General features: G+C 44.4%; 1 protein-coding gene across 1 annotated transcript; it reads left to right on the forward strand.

The window, feature by feature from the left end:
- The first annotated feature begins 15,327 nt into the window (after positions 1 to 15,327).
- Positions 15,328 to 17,133, forward strand: LOC107188924. Its single transcript, XM_015577322.1, is given in 7 exon segments — positions 15,328 to 15,343; positions 15,583 to 15,896; positions 16,004 to 16,255; positions 16,325 to 16,488; positions 16,557 to 16,708; positions 16,786 to 16,925; positions 17,002 to 17,133. Coding segments are annotated over 7 exon segments (1,170 nt in total).
- Positions 17,134 to 23,143: the final 6,010 nt, after the last annotated feature.

Consider the following 23,143-nt stretch of genomic DNA (forward strand, 5'->3'; position numbering starts at 1 on the left):
GGAGAAGAACCTTCGAGGTGGTTGCCTGGGTGTAGGTGACCAACACACACACACACACACGGGCAAAACTGGCCACCATAACGCTATCCGCCGACGTTTGCCAATGCCACGGCTAAATGAAGCTTTTACGCACGCCTTTGGATTGAGTTTGTTATGGGATCAACACTTCCATCGCGCCGCTCCGCGTTAGGCATATACACGTTCGAAGGCCAGCCATCGCTCGCGTATAATCGCTCCTTAAGCGTGGACGTGCCACTTCGACGAGTGAATCGGGGACCTCTTTGTTCCTCCTATCATACTTTCTTCTCTTTCCTGGAGACTTTAGTCTTCGCTTGCATTCCTTGTGCCGGATCTTTATGGTTGTTTGGAAAGATTCTCATAATAATTTCAGTCTCTGTTACGTGCTCTTTGGATGTTATTTCTGGAGTGAAAGTAGTGTTAGAATGTGATTGTTAACAAAGAAATTACTGCTGGTGACATGGGAACACTACAGAAGTCGGGAATTACAAGGGAAATCTTATGGTGGATTCATATTGAATTTACCTTTGGTATTAATCAAGTTCTGTCGATCGTTGATTATTAAATCAGGCGAACAATCACGTTTGATACTCTATGGTACGCCTGCGACATTGACAGAGGTTACAATTATCTCGTTTCCCCTTCAAAAATTGCTTTCGTCCCCCGGAAAAATCCCTGATTTCGCCATCCGTGTCTATTATCGGAGTATCGGGGACCGCCCCCTTGGGAACATCATCGTGAAACTAATATGAAGGACGCTACCAGGGGGCTGACATAGCAGCCGTCGATAAGCGATATTATCGTCCTCTCCACCCCTAAGCTCGGCTCATCCCACCGCATCTAGCGTTCATGAATTCGCCTAGGTTCATCCTCTAATGGGGGTTGCAAGTTAGCCATGGCGGTGCAGCGAGGGGTGTGTCGCGACAGATGTTCCAATCCTGCCGCAAAGGGGATAATTGAGTATTGTAAAGGCGACAACAAAATCAAATTCCGCTCTCTGTGTACACACATTAGCGTCGGGCCGGCTCGTCGCCTCCCTTTTCATGGCCGTTGCTCACGCTGTTTGAACGGAGGACAGACTTTCGGGCCCCCTCCTCGGACAAATCATTCTTTGGGACTTCTGAACGCACAATAACGGAGACGATAAATAATACAGATAAATAGCGACAATGATACTTTCGACGCGCGCGCGTTCCGTGTACCGTAATTTATAAAGTTTGCGATGCTGTGATGTATGAAATGTGGACATTGACCAGTTTCTGTGGTCACGTCGGAAAATCAAATATGTATTTCGTTTCAGGTCTGAAATGGTAGATTTCTAAATTCGTGTTTATACGCACCCAACGTTTAGACCATTAATGTAATCCCTTGCGTATCGAATTTATGACATCTGGAAGACGATAAGAAGACTTTCATATAAGCCAATTGAATTCCCTAAACAATTTCGCTTCACAATAATCTGACCACCATATTTGAGCCAAGTGTCGATCCCTTCTCAGGTCCCATTTTTCTCACGCAACCTCTACGGAGCACGACTCCAAAAATCCAGGTCGTATTTAACACGAGCCTTTTTGTGAATTCGCAAACGACTTTTTCACGGGGTCCGTCGGGGGACATTCGTCATTTAACCGGCGGGCCAGATGGGCCGCGACGGACGATCCAGCGGGACGAATCGTTCAACCGTTGCCAGATGTGCCTACTCGATGACGTAAAATTCGCGGAGTAGTACGAATCGCGGGACGGTGTCGCGCCGCGATAAAATGTAAATCGCGGCCCGATGGACGATGGCTCAAGCAGATGAACGGACGATCGTAAATCACGGGACTACATTTCACTTACCGGTTTTTCTTCAACCACCGTTGCTCGCGCCGAGCCGTAGCACGGACAGCCGGCAACGTAATTCCGCCGATCGGTCCGCAGATTAACCCTTAAACGGACTTATTCTGACAGACACGCGCGATCCCTTTTTTCTCGCCTCTCCACGCTTCGCGATCCATTCCTTTCCCGGCCCTTCGTGGTCTTTTTCCGCCGTAGGCTGTTTATTAAGCGAGAATGCCGGAGAAAAGGGGGGGGGGGAACGGCTGCCATCTTTCGTACGGGCAGATTTAACGGGGTGATTAAGCGATGATTGCGTTTGTTCGTCGGGGCGAGGCGATCGAACGATGTTCGTGGAATGGAAATGAGGGGAGGATTTTTCTTTCTTATAGATAATGGTGTTTTTAACGAGTGAAAATAATATATACCTGAATCTACTGTTGGATGACCACCCTATTTACTTCGATTCACTCTATGAATAACTGCGATCATGCTGGTCTGTCCTACACAATTTAGTCATGAACCGATAGGATATCTTGTCAGACTATTAGAAGCAAGAACCCAAATTATATTCAGGGAAAATAGAATCGTGGCATTTATCGGTCTAATTCTTCCAACTGGAAACAGACTAAGCACTGCAGTTTAGTTACGTTCATCTTTCTTACTTATAGTACTTATAATACTTTCATTGTACAATGAATAAAATATATAGTTCATTTCTGGGGATGACGAATATGCAAGTTAACCATCTGCCTCCGATTCGACAATGGAGCAATAAAGCCAACAAAGAAACGCTGTCCGCGGCCACCTTCTCTAATCGTTTCTGCGGAACCATTGAAATCCCCCGTCTCTCTTAATTGAAGCCACAGAAGCCAACGCTCGTAAAATCGTCGGTGTAGAACAAGATACCGTTTTTAGGATTGCAATCTCGGCCATGTAGCGATCCTCGTTACGAGAAAACCTAGCTGTGGGAAAGCAGGAAGCGATCAGATCCATGAGGCTTATGGGTTCCCCGAACTTCTGGCCGGCGAACCGGTTCGCGATCGAGCGTCAACTTCTGTGCGAATATCTCTTAGACTTGTCGAATCACCGAATAATTAGCGTGATAACTTCGTTGTACCGATTCAAGGTGATTATTCGTGACGTTAGTTAGATCTATAAATGATTGTTCAAGGATTTTTGGGGGTAGCTTCCGTGGACTTTCGTCTCCTCTAATCGTCCAGCCGTTGATTGTAAGCTGTGTTATTACGCGAACAAGATAAGCAGCGATTCGATGATACGAAACCACGGGGAGATTGCTCGCGGGAGCATTAACAGCGCTCGGTACAGAGCCGATCGACCCCACGTGCACGCACGTCTGCAAGCCTAAACGCAGCAAAGGTGAATCGGTGCAACGCTGCGGCTTATCGATTTCGCTGCTGGCACTCCGTCCACCGCCACCAGCCATCGACGCGACCCTTTCTTACGCCTCTTTTACACCGATTACGATCCTGCTTGGATTTTATCGCGACAACCCGTTCCACGGAGCAAGATGAGAGGGGGGAAATGGACGGTGTGTCCGAGGGGGCTCAGAGTTATGGCTGTTTGCTGGCGAGACGGCCTCTAGTGATTTGTTTCGGTGGGACCGTGAAATTGAGAGCGGCGAGCCGGTTTATTGACGAGTAGGATCGAACCGTGGGACTTCGGGGAACACCGCCGATTATTATGGATTTGTGGTACTCATCTTCGTGGAAGTTTAGCTGAACACAACTTTCGTTGCGTTTAGAGTCTCTACTGTTTCATTTTAATTCATCACGTAACACTTTACAGTAAATCCTCACTTTGCAGCCCTATACGGCCATTGGTTTATGAAATATTTAATGTTCAGTGCCTTCGAACACTCATCGGGGATTTACTGTACTTGCCCAAGAATATTTTATTTCTTCGTATCGAAGAAATATTATAACGATGGGAATATTTTTTTCGAAACAACATCCAGTTCGTATAGATATCCAGATGATAAAGATTTGCGAAGAGACGTGTTAATAGTGGTTGATGGTCGGTTTACGATGAAGTGAACACGACGTGGCTGCGTGATTCCAGCCTTTAGTCTACGACTTGGACTTCACCGGCGAAACACGCGGACCCGAAAGTGGGGAGGAGGTAGATCTTGACTTTATTTATGCAACGACACTTGCGTGTCCTCTTATCGGCCGATTAGGAGGAGCGTTATTAGGTGACAGAGAGATCGCGTGGTAGAACGCCGCGGCGGGTAGCCGGGAACACGGTAATGGGGATCGGTCACGTGAACCGTGGAAAGCTAACTTTGGAGGCTTGGTCGGCTGGAGGGTCTTTGTACTAACTGCCTCGCAGCTGATGATAATAGAATACAGAGACTATCCGATATTCTTGAACTTTTGTATAATTTATTCCTATAATTATCGCAAACTTCGATAGACTGTGTGATAACCCACCCTCGAAACCAGATTCGAAGGGAATCTATTCAATTCGTCTTAGGGATGTGCGATTCTGATTCGATTCTTCAGAAGATCGATTCCCTTGGGTAACACGTCACTGCCATCTATAACATATACATTAACGGGCAAAAATATGGGACCAGAGTTAATGATGAACGGTACCTCATTATTCTGTTACGATAAAGTAATAATTACAGAATCAGTACATATACAAATCACTTCCCATGAGTTTTAACAAGTTCCCTTCATTCACTCTTTGCAGAATAGTATTTTCTTTAATTATCAGACCTGGTCCCATATTTTTGGGCCGTTAATGTATGTTTCGTACAGCGACGTGTTACCCAAGGGAATCGATTTTCCGAAGAATCGAATCGGAATCGAACATCCCCAATTCGTTTCCACCCAGCGTTTCCGGAATCAGCGCCGTTAAGATCCTCCCTCTTCCCGTTTTCCCGTGAATGCTCGCTCCCTGGTCGCGAGAAAGTGAGTAAAAAGAGAATCGACACGGTCGCGCCAACACAATCCACGCTTTCCAAATTCGAAGGAGAGTAATGTTGGCCCGGTGACTCGGCAACAAGCCTGGGCCCAAGAGCACGAGCTCTAACGCTGCTCCCTCTCTCTCTTTCCACCCCAAGAGCTCTACCTGAAGCTTCCAAACGAGCCAGGGGGGAGGGAGAATGAAGGTGATGCATCGTGGGGCGTGACTGGCCGTCCAAAGAGGATTTCGTGGCCAGGATTGTGTTTTGACGTGTTTTGACAAACGGGCGCCATTATACCGGCAACGAAGCCCAAAGGCGCTTTGAGTGCTAGCCGGCCAACAACCGAGCGACCTAGGTGGCCGTGTTCGAGCACAACCAGACCTGCTGTCTGAACGATCTCTACGAAACAATTACACCACCGGAAGCCTCTACTTTGAGCTTCACCGAACAGCCAATTTTCCGACGAGTCATGGACACCGCGAATCCACCCCGTCTTCTCCCGTTTTCGTGGGAGTATTACGTTTGTTCTTGGGTCGTGTTGGCTATCTGAAGCTTCATTGACTGATACTACTTGGAACAATTCTGTTCGTATCTATTTCAGTAGTGTACGGTGAAAGATTTGCGAATTTTTCGACGTCGGTAGGTATGTTAAATCGTAAGTGAGTTTATAAATAATTTCAATTCTGAACATATGTACCTACATATATTCCTACATGTACAGCCGTCTAGTACACATAACAGTGGTGTTTGGTGGAACGTGAATTTCTGAACATTCGCAAGAAGTTTCAGTGGTATTCGATGCTACCGTCATCGGCGATAAATTCAATCCGATCAAAAGATTCGATTCTGAACAAATTACTCAGTTTCACGTGTTTAAAATACAACATCGAGTTCCACTCGAGTCTCTCCGATATATACAAATGGCAGAGTGAAGAAAAAAAGAAACGATCGGGATAAAGAATGCGAGACGTGGGGGGGAGCAAAAGGATGTAAATCGGACGAGAACATTTACTTGTAAATTGAAGCGTTACGGTTGGCGTTACAGTTTCGAATCGGCGCAGCGCGCCGCTAGTCGCTAATTAATATTAATGCACCAGCGGCCGCGAGAGAATTCAATTCGCCCGGCCAGGACGAGATAAATTGGCCGCTTATCGCCATCTCGGTATTTCCAATTAATTACGGGAAAGATTGCGATCTTTCAATCGCGCGGACTCGAAAATAAAGTGTGGCCAACGAGGCGGCGGTAATAAAATTATAAATGAAGAATTAACGAAAAGCATGGCGAACCGACACTGATAACGGGGAGAACCAACTGCTTGGGTGTCGTTAACGATCGTTCGATCATTTTCTGTCCGACGAAGTCTTCTTTCGTTTTGTTAATTGTGAAAAGAAAGAAATACTCGTTATACATTGCGACACGATAAACGTCGAACACTTTTCGTTAATGGTACCAGAGTGCTTTTAGAAATAAAAATATTCTCCAGTTTCTAACACTGTACTATTCTCAGAGCTCTCATTCGTCCTTAAATGTTTTCACGAGGGTGAAGATTTTCGAGTCATGGGAAAATTTCCGTTGCACAACCCCCAGATATTCTCCGACCACGGAACCGTTTTAGGTGAAAATTTGTTTCCTAACCGCCTCCGCCCTTCGAAATGCCCCACCCCTGATTTCAGGAGAGCGGAACAATGGATGATCTTACGAATCTGTAAACTACCGACTAACATAGTGTTCAGCTGGCTCGGGATTCTCCTTTCAAATTATATGGGGTGAACCGCTACGTCCGCCATCTCTTAATATCCGGAATGTACGGAACCCGAGGGGATTGGTTTCTTTTTTATTTATTTGGTAACTTTGGGACCTCTATTTCGAACTATATCGAATTTCTTCTTTCCATTGGGGTAATCTTGCATATAACTTTCCATTAATAATTTTATCAATTAAACTTCTGAATGAATTGTAATAAACGATACTCGGAAGAAAGGTTGTTGCACAAGAGTAAAAGAATAAAAGAATCCTTGTATGTTTTTCCTATCCTGTCTCTATGGCGTTGTAGAAATGGAAGGGACACAGCTGCCCGTTTCCCACTGTTCTCTTTTCGTCCTTCCTTCGCTGCTTCCCGCTCTTGTCGGTGCTGCCCTCTATCCGGAGACTCGCGCATTAAGATTCTCCGTTCCTTCCACAGTCTCCTCCACTTTGATATCTAACCACCGATATCCTCACAAAAAATTGCTTAAAATAATTCTACAGCCAACCCAACAATTATTCCCAACAAAAAACGCTCCAGTAATTGTTCCTCGACCTAACAAAACAACCCAATAATTCATTCCTCCAAGTCTCTAGGATTTCCAATTTGGTAACAGAAATGATCACTAGCTCGTAATACATCTTTCGCAAACTTACGTTTACTGCTGCTCCGCGAGTCAGAATGTACGTGCTTACGTTCGTTGAACATTTCCGTACCAGCGAAATGGAAGTAACAATACAAACCGTTGAGTATAAAAACAAACGAACCACTATTCCCAGTCACCCATTCGTTCGTTCGAGTGAGGTCCGCCGTCTGAGAGCTGTACGACAAACGCGTGTGTACACACACGATTCTCGGAGGGGCTGATTTTTCGCGTGGCCCCCTAATTACGATCGTCCACGGCGATCGCGAGAGACCGCGGCGAAACCGGAGAGCCCGAATATTTACGAGTGGCGAACGGCCGGGCAGTAAACATTCAACGGGAGCGAACGGAAAGGAGCTCCTTAATTTCCCTTAACGACCGGCCACGTCGACCGTTACAACGGTCAGCCACCGACCGCGTAATTACGAAGTCACGGAAACGTAAAACGGGCCTCCTCTCGCTATCAAACGTCGCGGTTTAATCACCTCCATATTGAGGCTCGATCACGTATGCAGACAAAAAAAGAAAAGAAAAAAAAAAACGACGACTGCGACGGTGTGGCCAGCTACCGGTCTTTCGAGGGGACGACGCGTTGCGCCCGACCACCGTACGCGCCGTCCACTTTTCTAATCACGTTTGCAAGCCTCCACCGACGATGCTAATGCGACCTGGACCCCACGATGGCGAACAAACACCAAGGTGGTGGTGGCGGTGTCACGAGGACCGACGGGGCGGAACCGAATCGAACGCTACTGGATCATTAGACGAGAGAACGTACCTTTACATGCGAGTACGGTAATGAATACATAGAATCTTCGGGGCGAGTTGTACGAAGATACTTGGCTTCTATCGAGGTGGAAATGAAGTGGGACGAAAAGTATGAGTTGGAACACGCGTTCTGGATTTAGTATTTGCGAAAGAAATAGGTTGATTTGTTTCTTGGATTGTAAATGTGGTGTAGGGACTTCGTGACGGTAGTGCCTCTTCGTGGTCGAAACAGACAGTGTCTATACCCGATAATTGCAGTTTGTCGGTGGTTTCCACTTTCTAAACGGAGAGGGCGACCCAGGCGCATCGCGTGAGAATGGCACTTGTAAAGTGGCAACGTAAAAATGAAGTCAACAGCTGCCAATCGCGCGCGGGACGGGAACGCACTTACATAGTAGCGGTGGTAATGAATATACACGCCGCTTCGAGGTATAATAAGTCAGCGGTGAATATACGAGCCGCGAAAATAGCCGTTCTCCGCCGTTCAGCCGCGGATCGTTCGGTAAATGATCGATCTAAACGTGTTATTTACTTTCAAATGGATCAATGACGACCCTTCGGAGTATGAATGTAATGGGAATACATTTTCTCGGGAAAGACGGCTGATTTCCAAACGCTGTTTGCTCGGATATTAATTCGTAAACGTGAATGGCACCTTTCGAAGGTGGCATCTCTTGAAGGTAACACCTCTAAAAACGTTTAACCACACGTCTGATCAAATTTCATGGTGCTGCCGCAGTGTAGGAAGGAAAAACTTGCTTCACCTCTTTAGATAAAGTGGTTTTCCAAAGCGTGATATCCTAATGGCCGAGCAGGGCGTAGAAAAAAAAGGGAGGAGGTCAAGGAAAGGATACCGTAAAGGCATCAAAGATGTCGGTGGATCAAGGGAAAGGATGTCACGGTATCGTCAGATAAGAATCGATAGGACCTTGCCGAACGAAGAAAGCAGAGGTGGAACTGAGTACCCCTAAACCGGCAGAATTATAGTTCTTCAACAACTGGAGAACAAAAGATCGTAAAGAACCAACAGAGTCTTATCGAATAAAATAAGAATTAATTGTCCATTTGAATTTCTTCACTTCCAATTCTGGAATCGAAATTTTACGAAGAAAAATTCGTACGATCGTGTTACACGCTTTCACCCGAGGTTAATCGCGAAAAGATTCCTCAGATCGTGCCCCAGCCAGAAGCAGGATTTATTTACGATATTTACCGGTTGTATAGCGGTGACATCAATGGCCAGAGATCTCTGGATCGCCTTTGGATCCAGGTATACAACGCGCGCCCTCCCTCCAACCCCTCTTCTTTTTTTGCCTTCCAGTCGTGTAGATCTTTTAAAAGGTCCGCACTTAATAGACCCCGGGGACCCGGCGACTTGTTTGGACGTTTGCGGTATAAACAGAGCGACACCTGGTGATCTATGCACTCGCCTCGTCGGGATGAAACGAGCCGCGAAAGTCGAAGAGTTTTCGGTATTCAGGGTGGCCCTGACTCGACAATGCCTCCGGGTGGATGTCGCGCGACGCCCAAGGACGCGGAAAAGTCGTCCTTTTCTCCGGGAACCCGAGTGAAATCGATCGATTCGCTCGATCGCCCGTTCACGAAATCGAATCTTGTACCTTTGATCGAGGTAACTCTTGAAGGTGACTCGAATGTTTCGAAAAGATGTTTATCTTACTGAGCACAAAATGCTTTCTTTTGCATGGTGATTTGGTTTCGAAAAGTTGTCGACACGGTGATTCGGTTTCGAAAAATTGTCGAAGGCTACTATGCGAATTCGTGGCATATGAATCTAAGACCGTACGTACATTAAAATGTTGTGTAATATATATAAAAATGCAAAAAGAAACATGTTTCATAATTGTTCAATAATTTAGGAATGAAAGGGTTAACTGTGTTAGAACGGAACCTTAGACTACCGCATCATTCAGGGGACTTCCTTGATTTCCTAACCCAGTTATAGAAATGTACTCTTATACGGGGTCGCCTGCATATGTCAGATAGGCACCTAAGTAATAAATTCAATCTACATTCATCACATTCTATACAATCCCAAAATTTGGTGCAACACCTACGAATTATCCTAGGGGGTTGCAATTGTCAAATACTCAATCGCAATTATCTAGGTACAAAACCACAAATAATTATACAAAAGATGATTCCTCCCTTTACGAACAACCATCTTAGTCTCTTTAATCGATAGAAACGTCAGACAACAGTTGGATACACAATCGTTGGCAGAAGGGTGTAGCTTGGTCCCGCGAGAGAAACCACGGAGCGTATCCAGCCGCGACTAAAGTAAGCTATTAAATTCTTCAAATAAGCCGCCTCGGATGAATGTGATCGCCAATTAGGCAAGCGTGGTTGGCTTTTATGTAGACGAGATTATTCGAGAACCCTCGGCAAAATCGGTAAGAAACGGTCTGTATGTAAGGAGGACGCGGTTCCATCAGAAAAGGAGAAGCTCGTTCGCGTTGGCATTCCGCCGTTCCTTTTTCGGCCAACGCCGCGGATTTTTCCTCGCTCCAGAGGCCTTTTTTCCCTCCTCCATCGTCGCATAGGCCGGCCACACAATTGGGAGCGCTTTATATAGTTGCGTGTCCTGCATAATATTAAGAACGTAACGCGTTTTATGGTACGGCCACCCAGGATGCGTCTCCAGTCTACACCCTTTTCCTTTCGACGTTCGCGCGACTTTGTGACGGGCATAAACGTGCGGGCCGATTGCTTACAAGAAATTCCGCCTATTGACGATTCTATACGATCCGTCGCGAGACCGTGACGTTCGCTGATCCGTGACAGAATCGTAAATAACACGGCGACACGGATTAATTGAATTAATACGACGTGTCTCGGTGGGTTCTGTTGCTTTCTTCTTGGGGAGCTGGAAATGAATGGAAGCTGATTTTCCGAGTGGTTTAGGGAGGAATATTGTTCCTTGCTGTCCTCGAGGGGTGAATACTGAGTTAAACAGGAGAAAAATGTGTCGTGTGGGTGTATGTTGATCAGATTTTTATGTATCGAAGTGTGTGATGTATCACATTCAATTTGGTACAAGCCTTATTGTTAACCCTTTAACGCCCACACCCTGGAATCGTTATTTCGAAATTATGAGACTATATATGTTATATTTTGTTACTTTGAAGTCGAAAATATTGATATTAAACAGACCTGTATTTTTACATTTTCTTTGCTTTTTTATATATTTTTTGAAATCATGGATATCTACTTCGCATCAGTGAAACTTCGGATCCTTCCTGACAAAAGTTGGACATTAACCGGCGCCAGAATTCGATGCACTTTTAAAACGAGTGTTGCACCGGTGCAACAGTGGGCGTTAAAGGTTTAAACTTGCAAAACAGAAGCTCGTATATATTTTTTTGTTACAATGAACAGTCATTCGTACGAAATTTAAGTTTCATAAATCGTTCCTCGAGTATTCCTCCAGCGCAATATACCTCGTCCTTTCCGAATCTCTTCAGCCATATACATTTCTGATAGCACCGCGCGAAGAATCGATCCCCTTTCGTTTCCCCGCGAGACGAAGATTCAAGACACCAGGAACGACTTGCGGCCGTACCGAGCACTAAATTTCCTTCCAACACCGTAGAATCGAAAGTCCATTCCATCCGAGTGGCTCTTTCGTTCCATCCGAAAGCCGCGTTAAAGTATATAACGTAATGCAGTCTCGTCTCGAGTAGGTGCGCGCCTAGAATTGCACTTTTATCTATTCCCTTAACGTACCCGCTGGTCGCGGGGACCACCCAAGGTGTTCGCATCAGTGTCGCGCGAGGGACGCACCGATGTCGGGGACGTTTCTCAAGGTTTTCACTGTATCACGAATGGCGTTGACAATCTTCGAACGATCGATATACGGCCAGGCGTGTAGCAGCCGAGAGAGAGAGAGAGAGAGAGAGAGAGAGAGAGAGAGAGAGAGAAAGAGGACAGAGTCAGTGGTGAGACTCTCGGATATAACCGTAGGAGGTCCTCCATTTCGATTCACAGCGGTCCTCAGGATCTTGTCCTGGGAAAGCCATAAAAGGTGATCAAGTCGTGCTGATCCAGAGACATCGACCGTGGCACGTAGCTCGTACGTCGCACGAAAAGATGAAAAAAATTCACCGCCTCGTTTCGTTCGCTGAAAGGGCGTCTTTAAATTCAAAGGGGCCAACCGGGCCCCGTGTGGCAAATTTTCTGGCGACTTCGAAGGACGAGGGAGGGGGATCATTCGACATTCCATTATCTCGCGGGCTTAAAAGCCGTCTTGTGTCGTGGGATTGGTTAATGAAAGCGGCTTTGACGTATGGTTTGTTATGAATATACGTGTAACTGTGCCCTTGAACAACACGGATTTTACACTTTGAGAAAACAGGGGATGAGCGTATGTCTGTCAAATGGGTAACTAGTAAGAATGGGTGTATAGAAGAAGGGTGTATGTTACGTTTCATAAAATTTACAGGGAAATGTAAAAACAATCTATTGCTTCACTGTAACAATTAGAGAATCAGCTGGTGTAACATACGCTCTTCTTCTAGACATCTATTCAAATGTGTTGTCTTCTCAGAAGCACACATTTCAAACTTTCTTTATACGTGCTCTGATTATTACTAAATTAATTAAGCGTACACTTGTTTACATTAAAGACGACTGAAAAAATAATTTAAATTCACTCTGTTACCGACGAAAGAAAATTTTCGATGGAAGTGTAAAGATAAGGGAATCAATCGGTAAGTATCTACCCCAACACACGAGTCTCTCACCCCGACACATCAATGGGAGAGATGGTTTTCTCGCTTTCAGGGGACCATCTCGAGCCGAAAAAAGGAAGAGAAAAAAAAAGAAGAACACGGTGGTGGGTGGATGTAAGAGGAGGTCGACAAAGGGGCAACAATTACTTTATTTTGACTTTGCGGCTGGCTTTGGCGATCTTTGAATCGTCCCGCGTCCCTTTGTCCCCGGGGCTCCGTGTCGGTAAGTGAAAACACGGCAAAAGGGGGTGAGATCCCGCGGCGCATTTACCTGTTTCGTACCTGTCAACTGTGGCGGAAGATCACGGCGATCTCCCGTATCGCGACAAATGGTCTTAGACGCCTGCGTCTTTGCGGGCCGACGCCGAATTCTATGCGCGACACACAAGCCAGTTAAAGGTCGAGTCATCCAACGTTGACTCGAAAACCCCTCGGAATCTCTGCTTCCTCCTTTCAGATCACGCAACGTTTGCAAACAATCCGTTCCGGGAAGATTTATGGGGCGGTGGCATGCTCCACGGTGGTTGCTGGATTCTCGGGGTGCGATCTACGGGACGAGAGTTGGCCGGAAGGATCACGCAAAAGGGTTGAAAGTCGATGCAAGGCTGATCCAGTGGATCTGTCATTGGCAATAAATTAGAACGGGGGATGTGATTCGAAGAGGGATGCTTTGTGGTGACCTTTGAATCTTTAGGTTCGATCTACTGAAGTTATTATTCAGAATTAGAGATCATAGATGGAATTTAAGGGATTTAACTTTTTCTAATAAGAACGTTCCCGAATGGAAAATTTCCAAAATTTTCTTAGGAATGCTATCTGTGATAATGTTTCACATGCAATTTGAAGAAAATTTGTATCTTCTTAAATATCAATAAAATTATACAAAAACTATATAATTTTTCTTTACAGTTCGCACTGGAAATGCATGGGGTGCAAGTATACCCTTGTACATGATTAACTTTAATAAGCGACTGGAAGAGTGCCGAGAGACATATTTTCTAGATCAGTCAATAATTTTTATGAGTATGAAAGATAAAACTAATTTCAGAATTATCTACTATCGAATAGAGCTGAGAGTGGGTGGTCCAACTGAAAATTATTCAAGAAAATTTAACAAGGGTGAAAAAGAGGGGTTGTCTTGTTAGAAGTCTGGCCGTAGAAAGTGGGAGGTCCAATGGAACGTTTAATCATTGTATTTATCTAGAATAGGAGCCTCGGAAATTTGTAATTTTTATTCTCTTTCGTTAAGAGACGGTCGCTTTTGAATGGAAGGAATGCGGACACCGGAATTCCCGCGTCGAATTCGTCGCGACGAACAGCGGTGTTAACGTGAAACGTTCGGTCTAAAGAGTCGTTTGAAATGGAAATTCGTGACACGATACTCCGACGATTTTCACGGTTCACGTCGAAAAACCCCGTGGTTTGGGAAAAAAAAACGCGGCGCAGATCGGGGCGACACTGAAAAATCGAGCGTGAGGCCACCCCTCTTCCCCAGACCGTCTCTTTTGCAATTGAATGATCCAATTTCCAGGGTGGGTCTCGTCCTCGCCGCGCTAGACCAACCCAGACAATCGATTCGATGAAGATTTACGGCTTTGAATTCTCCCTGCACTCGATCAATTACTTCAATTATGCTTGTAAAAGTGAAATCAAGCTACTTAAAGCTATCAGTTTCCTCCATCAAACGTACTTTTCTACTTTAAACAGCAATTAAAAATAAATCACAAACTTGTGGAAGAAAAAGCTACATAGATCTTCTGTAATAAATATTTCAAACAAAATGAATAATTTATCAGATATATTATTCTATAGTTTAGTTTAGTAAAGATAGAGTAAGGTGATTGATAGCGAATGCTTTTTTTAACCGTTGCAGACAGTCGTGCAAATTGCAATGGAGGATCTTTTTGTGAGTTCACGGTTGCTGCGCTGACTTCGTAAAGAAATCTCGAGGAATCCGTGTCTCGCGAACAATGACGAGCAAAAGAACGCGCGTTCTACCGAAAAATCTTTCGAACACCGGTGAAATTACGGAAGAGCATCGTGGCTCGACGAGCCTGCGACGTGTTCGCAAGAAAACGATCCCCATTCGTGTCATTGTGGCCGTTTTCCTTCTTTGCAAATGAATGGGAAAAAACCATGGTGCTTGAGCCAACTGAATCCGCCGCCGGCGACAATCTTGTTGACTTTTTGTCACGTTTCCGCATTGTTAACCGGCCACCGCGAGCTCCGACGCTTTCAGCCTCTTCTCGTATAATGCAATTATGCGGGGCCCTACGAGAGCGGTTTCGTGAGATTTCGAGGTGGGCGATTCGAAGCTCGTGTTATGGTAAACGAGCCGTTTAAAAGTCGCTTCCACGTGCAATTTGATCGCTGTGACGCGCTCCTGGACCGGACAGTCGGTTTTTGTGCTCGGAGAAAGGTGTTTTCAGTGTAAAATGGAGGGTTTCCATTGTGCTCTAATTTAAGAAAGCCACAGACAGTTGGCTGATCTTCTGAATGGATGACAAACAAATTCTGATCAGATTCCGATTAGATAGTAGAATGTTTTGTTATCGACGGTTTTAGCGTTCTCTCGACACAGGCAACGTGTGAAACAGATGACGCTACCGTCATCATGAATAATAGATTTAATCCTGTGGATTTAATATTAACAACATGATGGAAAATTCTTGTACATACTGATCAGAATTATGGAATACACATGAAGTAGGAAATACTTTGAAACGATGATACCGTACCCTAGATCGGAAGTCGATGTCAGAGTTTGCTGAAGAAGGGGAAACGAAACACCGACGTGGATGGCACGTAACCTAATTGACACTTTACAGTACTTTATTTTCAGCCATTGAACGAAACTTTTCCGAGGATTATAGCGTCTTTGAGAATTATTTATTCGTTCGATATCCGCAGACTTTCCGTATTACATATGTCGAAAGAGTAACGCAACGGTTAGTGCAGTTGCGATTATACGTTGACAGGAACCAAAACGAGGATGCTGCGAGAATACTTCCACCCCCATTCCTCCAGTGAACAGTCCACAGCAAGATTATCGTTATCGTTCGGCGATCCGGAAACCGAAAGAGGCTTGCGACCTGGGAAAATGCAAGTACGCTAAGCTACAGGCGGAGACAACGTTCTGTAACACTCAGAAGCTGTTGGACAAGATACAGAACTTGAAGAAAAGCATCCAGGAATTAGAAACCTGCCAATCACGTGGAAAACAAGTAACGTTTCCTTTTAAATAGGGATTCGAACTGAAAGATCGTTAAATACTCGAGTAATAAGCGTTCAAAAGAGAAGTCGCAAATGTAAATAATCTTTCGGGGAATAGGAGACCTCCAGAAGGAAGGATGGCACTACTCAAACGCAAGATCTGGTAGTGACTGATTTAAACAGCGCTCGACTGATAGTGAATAATTCGATCAAACAGATGACGAAATTGAAAACCTTCCTGGACGATGAATATTGCTGGTGGAAGATGTTCAAGAAGATGGACTTCACCTGTTGCGACACAAAAGTGCCCCACCTGCATGGTTACTTGGATGGGACCATGATTACATTGAAAATGATGGAAGAAAATATGGTTGCACGATCATTAGCAACCGAATTAATAATGCGAGATGATATGTACACGATGAATTTTCAATTTTAGGAGGATGGTTTTCTGCCACCGGCCTTAAAGCGAGCTTCGGTAAATGTAACTGACGACGAAGAGGATTTCGAAGAATCGTATGTGGAAAGTTTCCTTGAAAATACGAGGAAATATAAGGATTCCTCGAATAGTCCGATCCCGAATTTGGAATTTCACGATTCAAAGTGAGCATTGAACTAACGAAGGTAATTGATAAATCACGCGGCGTTTATCGTCATTCGTTTCCCTTCAGAAGCGATGATTCTTGCAAGAAACAATGTCCAACCACCTGTTCATCCGATGATCGTACTCCGAAAGAAATAAAGACCGTGGACGATGATCTTGAGCCGCGTCCAAGCATAAGTGGACTGTTCAACACGATGGAGGATAGGATTAGTTCTGCGCGTAAGATTCCCCGAAGCTTCTGAAAACACGATCTGACAGTCGATAATAATCAATCCTTTCGAAATGTTCCGTTTCAGTTAAGCTACCAAGAGAGTCAAAACAGGACAGGAGTTCGACCGATCTCGCGAAGAGATCGAAGAGAACGTTCAGTAGCGAGAACACAGCGAGCAAGAAAGCCGTTACCATCGACACGAGCACCTCTATGGATATACTTGCGGTAGCGCTAAAAATAAATTCTTAAGTGATCGTTACGAGCGGGATAAAAATTAATCGTAATATATTTGTTTTTTCAGGACCTTGTAAACGGCACTATGACGAAGCCGAAGGGTCTTAAGTCCTTGATGACAAAAACCTTCGCTATGAAGCCCACCAAATCGTCCTCGAGGCATCAGAAACCAAGCACCTATTTAGAGAGTAGACCGTAGAGACTGTAAACTAATAAAAATAAAAACCTGAAAAAAGTTGAAGCTCGTGTATTTCTCGATGGTACCAGATCTGTCGATAGAGCGAAACCACATTCGGTCTACTCCAACGTGATCGTACAAATTTCAGTTGATCGTTCCTTGCAGAGTCTATTTTCTCACACCATGATACCGTTTCGAATAACATTTATAAGTGGATAAGTTTCGTCGTAAGATTTCAAGATGCTTTCGAGCTTTGAAGAGGCTATGGAAACGGGGGCGAAAGACAGAAGCAATCGAGGTTAGAGCTGAAAAATGGCTCGATTAATTTCGACTAAATCACTTATATATACAGTAGTGATTGATAGGATAGAATCAATTTCAATGGAATCTTTATGAATGTTAAATATTTCTTCTTGATGCCATAGGGCAATGATATGGACCGGATTATCATAATCGCAAGGTGCCCCGTACCCTCAAGCGGTGAGGGCTTGAAGATGGGCACGAAAACAATTCTGATACTTCGTGAATGCGCGCTACTTCGATTGCCGCCTTCGACCTCCTCTAGTTCCGCTGAAAGCATCTATTCCACGCGAAACGACTTTTGATTTCGGTTGACTGTATCATAAAGATCGCGAAAATTATAAATGATTGTGGTCAACTGCGAAGAAGCATTTCTGAATATCTAAATCAGAAAGTTTCATCTTCTTAAAATGAATGACCCGGAAATGAATGAAGTGGAGAATGTTAAGGAGTTAACATTATTAAAAAGAAAGTAGTCAAGTAAGTGATTGAATTCGCGAACAAAGGGGGGATTTTGTTCAATAGTGGAATGCACGAAGAGCCAAGCAACGAAGCAGATAAAACAGAGGCAGATAAAATAGAGGCAGATAAAATAGAGGCAGATAAAATAGAGGCAGATAAAATTAAAGTAGACTCTCAGAAGAATAGTAAGGTAAAGTTAAAGGAGCCTCCGAAGCAGGAAGATAAGCAGAAATCAGCGACTTCGACTGATTTGAATAAGAGTCAACCGGTGGTTTCTGGTGGTGGTTGCGTTCATGACACTAAGACAAGCGGACAGTTGTCGAAACCAAAAGAAACATCGTCGAAGAGTCACAAGAAGCCAAAATTCAAAGAAACAGGCTGTTCTGAGAAGCCATCAAAGTCTTTGGCTGGCTGTTCGAAGTTCTGCACAGGGATCAAAGATGATGATGCCCCAAGGTTCAGAGTTTAATCTCCGTTTAATATAATCACTATCTAAGCGTCTACTGGATATACTAATTGATATTCCAGTTACAAATTCACTGTGTGTACTTCGGCGAAGCAGAATAAACTGGCGTCTAGAATGAAGAGGAGCAAAAGGAAGATTAGACAAATATCGAAGCACGTGAAGGTAGTATTATTATGTTGAGACTAACGTTGAAAATACACAATGAAGTTTATTTTCTCGTTCAAGCATTCAGAACTAATATAAAGATATGCGTGACTTAACGTTCATCGCATATTTCACACCTGTTCTCGTTTGCTCGACAATTTACCTTGAACAGATCATACGATTTTTTCCTGAGAAAGCGATTTTCTTCAGCTGGAAATTATTTATGTACAATTCCATCTAATCGAGTAACAACGTTGTTGCTTTCTTTATGCATATTCTGGTCATTATTTTTTAAGAGAGGCACCAGGAAGTCCATGAAGAAACTTAAAGATATCTGCAAGACCATACACGCTAGGAGGGCGATAGGATTCAAGTGCAATCTGAAAAAATGCGAGAGCGCCTTGATGAACTGCAGCAAGACTTCCTGCTCGAAATTGGATTCGCTTCATAAAGGTTCGAAAAAAGTGAAATCCAAGAAGAATAAGGATAAAAAGGGCCACACTGGTTGTCAGGCGAATCTACGGCACACAGGAACAATGACGGACGAATTGAACGCGAACAGGAATGTAAACGACAAATCTATAGAGACAGTGGAGGACAAAGAAACTAACACTTAGAGACGGTAAATAAAGAAACCGTAGTCAACGTACCTATATGTATAAAATCTCTGTGAATTATCCCAGTATACAGTCCACGTCCATTATCCGTATTCCTAGGTCTGATAAACAAGCGGAGAAAAATTCTTACACGTTGTTCGACGAAGTGATTCACAATATACACAAATTATTTCTATTTTGCATGTTTTGTTATTCTATTTAGAATAATTTTCTATTTTTTTGTTTTCTAATTCCGAAACATTGAAAGTTTTTTTTCTTATTGGTTGCATCTCCAAATACTAGCAACAATTATGTTGAAAAATCTTCTAATAGACAGCTCATTCAGTAGACGATATTACATACTCCTCTCGATTATCGTCCCTAACTCACTGGTGGGGATAACGCCTGGACAATAATCGTGTAGAACCGGCGATAATCGAGAGGAGTCTGTACTATGTTAGTTTATTTCACTACTTTCCTGCTTCTATAATATTAACCTCTACAAACTTTGAACCCAGTTTTCCCAGATTACAAACTAGTGGAGATAGAACAATTAAGAACCAGAGCAACGATATATTACATTTTTTCCAGCGACCAAGCGCCACAGGTTCACCAAGTGGACGAAAGGGAAGCTGGTAAAGAACCGGATTAACCGTGCGCAAAAACGTGGCCGGTTATTAATAAAGTGGCGCTTAGCACGCGCGTTTCCGCTTTCCTCGCCTCTTAACGTTTCTGCCATTCGTTGTCCATTACATATTTAGCCGGCACCCGCGTAATAAGCGATCGCGCGTCCCGGGGGGGAATCGAGGTAATCAGCGGTGAATCAATTTGTCGACGGAAAGTCGGCGAGATTGACGAGGAAGATAATCGGCGAATCGCGTCAGCGAGTGTTCGAGCCACTGTAAGCGCGCGCGCGCGCACGTCGCCCCCGATGATTCGATAATTTGACCGGCGGCAGACGACTGGAACCCGGCGAACGCGCGAAAAATAAATGAAAACTGACAGGATCTCGTTCGTTGCTGCTCTTCCTCTATCACGGGCGCGAGCATAGCTTGGTTACGTGGGCGCTAAGCAGCGATACATCACCTGACTGGTATTCAACCAGGCGAATCGACTTTTATTGCTTTATAGCGCTTGTAAGCCGGCAGCGGACCGCTCCGAGCTGCTCGCGTGTAATCTTGGATGTAAGGAGCTCGTTATTACTGCCGGTCCATTCACGATCCTCGACTTCCTTTTAACGATGGAACTACAACACCACCGTAATGGCCGATCCGAGAGTCCACTCGCTGGATTAGCTGTCTTTCCCTTCACGACGATGTTATCGTTTTTACAATTTTAAATTATTGTCTCTAGATTCTATGATCCCTACCCTCTACGTTTCTCGACAACAAAGAATATTCATTCATAAACACGTTTGACACGACTGGGAACAAAAAAAAAATAAACGAGAAGGAACCTCTCGGAAACGAAGGAGTCAGGCAATTTAAATCGATGGGTCTCGCGTGTTTCTTTTTCGTGGCGAGTCTCGTTCAGCGTAACCGCTCAATCCGCGTGATTAACCTTCGACAGACCCTGTCAAGGACAATTTTCCACGATCGCGAGTTCATTTACGAGTGCCCTTCTCCGGTACGCGTATCACGAACAGAGACACGCTCGGGTACGCACTACACACAGAGGACAGACGGATGGTTCGACGGACAGTGCCCTGAGAGCGAGAGAGAAAGAGAGAGAGAGAGATCGGGGCACCGCATGAATGGCGTGTTTTCCTTATTGGCTGATTGAATAATACATGTAACCGAATAGTATTAGACCGGTCGAGCGCGACACGCGATGCCCATGACGCCTGTCATGTCGTGCGGGTCACGTGTCAGGATTTTGACGAGTTGTTTAGCCCCGGCCGGATTTATCGACCGAGATGTAAGCTGGTTTCCACCTCTACGGGTCGAACGATTAATGACACGTGGGCCCCGAGATAAGGGGCTCCCCCTCCCCTTCCTTACACACACGATTTATGGCGGATTTTCTTTGACGATAAATTATATTTCGCGAACTGCTCACGCTGGGCTCGCGGATTTCAAGGCCGGTTCGCAACCACTTGCAAGCCATTTACTTCTTCTTCTGCATCAATCATTAGGAGAGATAATCGTATCCAGGCCAGGGTTTACGCTGATGATTAATTTTTGCGTTACCTGTTCTGTGTAATAGTTGCTGCAGGGATTTGTGTGCGCACAGTTCTGGAAATAAGTTCCGCGGAAACATCCCCTGGATTTGTAATGCATGGAAGAAAATTAATTGAAATCGATGCCAATGTAATGCTTCGTGTAAACTTCTTCTGGTCGAATCTAGTGTGAAGATCACACCTTATTAAATCGTTTGGACAATGTTCGTTCGTGAACGTATACGACCATAAGGTTCCTAATGTGGGCGCTACACTCAATAGTGGGCGTCGAGAAGATTTCAGGTGCATTCTACAATTATTTTATTTATTTTACTTTCGATCGAACTTTTCAAGATTCGACGATTACTCGCGTAAAGACACTTGGACATTTTGATACTAGAGATAGTTTACCCGAAGGAAACATTGAACAAAAAAAAATTTGAAAAGTGGACAGTGACCCAAAAATGTTAGGAAACTATAGTATATAGAAGAACCTCTCCTGTTTCAAAGATCGCAGAATTTTTGATTTTCCAAAAGACTAATACAGGTCTACTCATCGATAGGTATATGTCTAATATGATTATTATCAAATAGACGAACTAAAGGTCAAGTGAATTCGAAGGATCGCGGCCGTGCGCGCCGCGAATTCGAAATGCAAGAGGACACATCGGAGGAGGTGGTTTCTTGATGCGGGGCAAGACAGACTCGTGGCATAAATCACAATGAGACGCACGGCTTATTATACTCGCAGGCACTCGTGTAATTGCGACGGGCGTGTCCACGCTTATTTACCCGTGGAGATCTGTCGTTTCGCGTGTGTGTTCGTGTATCGTCCCTCTTGTTCCACGGGCAACGCCGCCACGTTGGATACGGCGGTTTCCGCGGGCCTGAAATACCCAGGCCGGATATGGGCGTGACGTGGGGTTAAAAACGATACGCCATGCCCGAATTATATACCTTTTCATTGTGTAACGACTGTACTCACCGCTACGACGAACCTGTCCCTGGAATCGTGGCCCTATTGAAACGGAATATGCACACACGGTCGCTGTTTAAGAATTTTCGGTGATGAAACGCTGTGAGTTGGTTGATTGGACGGATCTTTGGAATCTGAAACATTCGATATGGTTAGCTTAACCCTTTGACTACGAAAGGCGTATATATACGCCCTCTAAATTTTCTTTACTGTAACACATTTACTATTTTACTGAACTGATCTAATATAGAATTTAGATAATTTTTTTTAGCGACTGTCATACACATATGGCGTTGTATATATTGATGGAAGACGACAAAATTTAAAGAAAATTAATGAATAAGTATTTAAAGAAACTACGCTGTGAACCAATTAGCTTCTACTTTACGTACTACGATGCAAATTTATGTCAATACGTACGATTCCATTTCACTGATGAACGCAGAGTCAATATAATTTGCATTCCACTCGGACTTCCCGGCGCGACTCTCATTCTAAACAGTCCAAAGCCGAATGAGGCGTGTTATCGTGGTCTTCGCTGCGGTTTTCACCGATAATATTTACGGTCCGTTGGAGAAACAAAAGCCGTGAACATGGACAAAGCGCGCGAGACAAAAGAGGGTGAAACGAATCCTTAAGGTACCTGCGGCGAAAACCGATTCGCCGTCACTGTTTGCCGAGGGGATTCGCAAACCGCCGAGCAAATCGCCTCTTAAGAACTGACACCTCGAAAAGCGTTTCCCCTGACCACAGTCCGCAAAATTTACCACTCAAAACGTACCAATATTACTGTTTCACTCTTTCAATATAACAATCTACAATAGTTACGAAACAGTTGTAAACAAATATATACATATATTCCAATAAATGGTCCAAAATGTAGAACTTTAATTTAGGCTTTCTTGTTTCTAAAAAATCAATTGTATGTT

This window comes from Dufourea novaeangliae, unplaced genomic scaffold (assembly GCF_001272555.1).
Source record: "Dufourea novaeangliae isolate 0120121106 unplaced genomic scaffold, ASM127255v1 scaffold125, whole genome shotgun sequence".
Taxonomy (NCBI): Eukaryota; Metazoa; Arthropoda; class Insecta; order Hymenoptera; family Halictidae; genus Dufourea; species Dufourea novaeangliae.